We start from the raw sequence: 3,507 nt of genomic DNA on the forward strand, positions 1-3,507 counted from the left end.
GGGGGAAGTGTTAATTATGGTGCAAAAAGGTGCATGGGCATGTCACAGTTAAATAGACAGTGATTTGGCTGGAACAGTTTGAAATCATTGAGGATAAGAGTTCACATCGACACAAGTCAGACTGAATTATTGTCAAGTGTTCTCCCAGTTAATGTTTTTTTGTAAATGACAGTAACTGGAGTGTTGGTGAGAAAATGTTATGAGTTAGAACAGGGGTTTTCAACTGGTTTTGTCCCAGGGACCACCATTCGGACTAGAAAGCAATCCGCGGCCCACTGATGTGCCTGCGCGTGCGCGTGTGTATTTGGTGTTACATGCATAGCTCAATGCATGAAACATGAAAGAGAGGCCACGCAGATTTTATAATAATAAAAGTAGATTTATTAAATTAAATTAAATTAAAGATTATTTTAAAGAAAGAATAAAGAATAATAAAGTGTTGTGCAATTCAGTATTGGGAAAAGTAACTAAAAATGTCATGCAAAGTCAGTCTAGGTGTGTGACAAAACAACAACGGAGAACAAAAATCCAACAACACCGGAGAACCAAAATCCAACAAATGAAGACCAAGGCAGCCTCAACTGCTGGCTGGTCAGGGCTTTTATAACCCAGCCAGGACAGACCTGTCACCAATCACCTGCTGTAGAGACAGAGAGATTGAGAAAAGCAGAGAGAGATTGAGAAAAGCAGGGAGAGAGAACAGGCTTACCATTAACACAGGGCGGGGCCTAAACCCGCCAGGGTCGTAACAGTGAAAACATGGGAGAATTAGGCCTACCTGTCAGTGTGATATCTGGGCGTGGTGAAGTCCACACAGCCTGTCTATTCGTGGCGAAATGGTAGACAGAGACAGTCTCATGTCATTCTCTGGATCAAGCCTAGCCCTGTACTTATTCTTTAAGTACGCCAGTGTAGAAAAACCACTCTCACACAGGTATGTGGTTGGAAAGGGCAAAAGACACCTCATTGCTTTTGCAGCAAGCTGTGGAAATTCTGTCTGGCAACTTATCCAGAATTTAACAAGGGGCTGTGTGTCGTACATATGCCTCCTGACAGAGTCTGTGGACATCTCAATCAGCTTATCCTCTTCCACAGCCGTCAGACTTGACCCTACTGATGCATCGTCACTGAATGGGAGCAGGATCCACTTGCTGTCACGGCGCCACTCTTCCGAATCAGTGAAGTACTTTGCGAATTGACGCACAAGCTTCCTCAAATGCTCACATATAGTGTCGTTGATGTCAGTGCTGTCAGGGTATTCCTCAACTGAAGGAAACATCGCCAAGTTATTGCTCTCCACTCGTTCGATCCACTTTGACATTTTTTTCACAAATGCGTCGAGCTTCTCGTAGAGCTGCATGACGTTTGCATCTCTCCCTTGCATGGAGCTGTTCAACTTGTTCAGCTCTGCAAAAACATCTGTGAGGTACGCCAGCTTAGTTAACCAGTAACTATCGTTGAAATTGGAAGCCAGATCAGAATGCTTCTCGCACAAGAACTCGTAGATAGCTCCGCGTAGTTCAAACACACGGGCGAGCACAGCGCCGCGAGACAGCCAACGCACCTCTGAATGATAAAGGAGAGAGCTGTGTTCACTTCCCAAGTCATGGCATAGGGATGAAAACAGGCGTGTATTCAATGCGTTTCGTTTTATGAAGTTGACCGTCTTGACAACGACATCAAACACACCACTGAGCTCAACACTGAGATCTTTGGAGGCGAGAGCCTCTCTATGAATCAGGCAGTGTGTCCAAATTACCCCCGGAGCCACCCTCCTTACATGCGCAAACAGTCCAGTCTTGCTGCCACTCATGGCTCGGGCCCCATCGCTGCATAATGCAACGCACCTCTGCCACGAGATATTGTGCTCCGTGAAAAAATCGTCCAGTGCTTTAAATATTTCTACACCGGTAGTTCGCCCGGGCAGTGGTTTGCAAAAAAGAAATTCCTCGCACATAGTGCCACTGTCCTCGTATCGCACAAATGTTAACAGTTGCGCATCATTAGTAACATCTGTCGTCTCGTCGATTTGAAGGGAAAACAGAACTGTCTGAAGTTTTGCCATCAGCTGGTCTTTGACATCATTTGCCATTTCCCCAATTCGTCTTCCGATTGTGTTGTCTGACAACGGAATAGTTTTTAATTTGTTGGCACATTCTTCGCTTACCATAGCTCTGCACATATCTATGGCTGCTGGCAATATAAGCTGCTCTGCAATGGTATGGGGCTTCTTACTTTTTGCAACCCTGAGAGCGACCAGATACGATGCTTTCAGTGCGTTTTCATTTATTTTTGCACTCTTCCTCATGGTAGCCTGCTGTCCTTTGAAATCACGCAACATCTGTTGCATGTACTCAACGGGTTTGGCCTTCAAGTGGACGTGATGCGTCTCCATATGCCGCGTAAGTTTCGACGGCTTCATAGCTTCATTACAGAGAATTGTTGAACATACGAAACACAGTGGTACCTCCTCTCCTGCTCTGTCTGTCGTCACTGTGAATCCATATTTAACATATTCCTCATTGTATTTTCTTTTTCGTCTTTTTTGCGAAGTTGACGCTTCGGAAGCCTGTCCTTGCCCTATCGTGGCGGCCTGTCCCTCTGTCGTGGCAGCCTGACCCTCTGTCATGGCAGCCTGTCCCTCTGGCACTTTCCTCACTACAAAACGATCCATTGGTGCTAGATATATAGCTAGACTAGTACATATGTAACAAATGTTTGCTGTACTACAACCTATCTTAAAATACTCTCGTCGGCTATGCTTATAAATGTGTGTCTACTTTGCTCGCAAGACTGTACGTAATGAATAATAAGTGAGGTTAGCGACGCAACTCATTACCATTAGCGAATCACAGGCTACCATAGACTGGATAGGCGCAAGGCTACATTCTGTCAGCTTGAATTTCCTTTATATTATTTTAAACATATTTTTCACGATATGTAACGGTATTCTGGAAATGTGTTGAAATATCAAAGCGAATTTATATTAAAAAAAAACAATGGTGAACTGATCAACATAGGCTCTTGTCACGGACCACATGCAATGCCGCCGCGGACCACCAGGGGTCCGCGGACCACCGGTTGAAAACCCCTGAGTTAGAAGGTGAGCTTAACAACAGGAAATAGGCAGATCCAATTATAAAACATTCAGGAGAAATCAATAGTATACATTGATTAATGTGTCACACTCTTAGACATCAAACATAACATTTCCCGAACAATTTAAAGTTGTTCGTTTTTTTTTTTTAAATACACCATTTCCTTTATTTATTTTTCTATTCTTAGGCAAATCAATGATTAAATGCATAAATAAAGAACAACAATTGTAAGTCATTCAATACAACAGGCCAACAATACAAAGATAGCCTCCAATCTCAAGGTTCAGTTCACAGATGGTCATGGTTGGAACAGGGTGGCGAAAGGCACATTAGCCATTTCATGACCTGGCTTACGCGGCTGGCAGACTTGAGGTCTTTGAACACCACAGGGTGGTAGTTGAGGTGAAGT

At 43.9% G+C, this 3,507-nt stretch overlaps 1 protein-coding gene across 2 annotated transcripts; it reads right to left on the minus strand.

The window, feature by feature from the left end:
* Positions 1 to 216: 216 nt before the first annotated feature.
* On the minus strand, positions 217 to 3,093 carry LOC134881134 (SCAN domain-containing protein 3-like). Of its 2 annotated transcripts, none has more exons than XM_063908279.1 (2): positions 779 to 3,093; positions 217 to 637 (listed from the first exon to the last, which is right to left on the minus strand). In XM_063908279.1, exon 1 carries the CDS (start codon positions 2,672 to 2,674, stop codon positions 782 to 784), a length of 1,893 nt encoding a protein of 630 aa, XP_063764349.1. In that variant the 5' UTR covers positions 2,675 to 3,093; the 3' UTR covers positions 217 to 637; positions 779 to 781. The 2 variants fall into 2 exon arrangements, with proteins under 2 accessions (XP_063764349.1, XP_063764348.1); XM_063908278.1 differs by having other exon boundaries at positions 217 to 640.
* Positions 3,094 to 3,507: the final 414 nt, after the last annotated feature.

This window comes from Eleginops maclovinus, chromosome 19 (assembly GCF_036324505.1).
Source record: "Eleginops maclovinus isolate JMC-PN-2008 ecotype Puerto Natales chromosome 19, JC_Emac_rtc_rv5, whole genome shotgun sequence".
Lineage (NCBI taxonomy): Eukaryota > Metazoa > Chordata > Actinopteri > Perciformes > Eleginopidae > Eleginops > Eleginops maclovinus.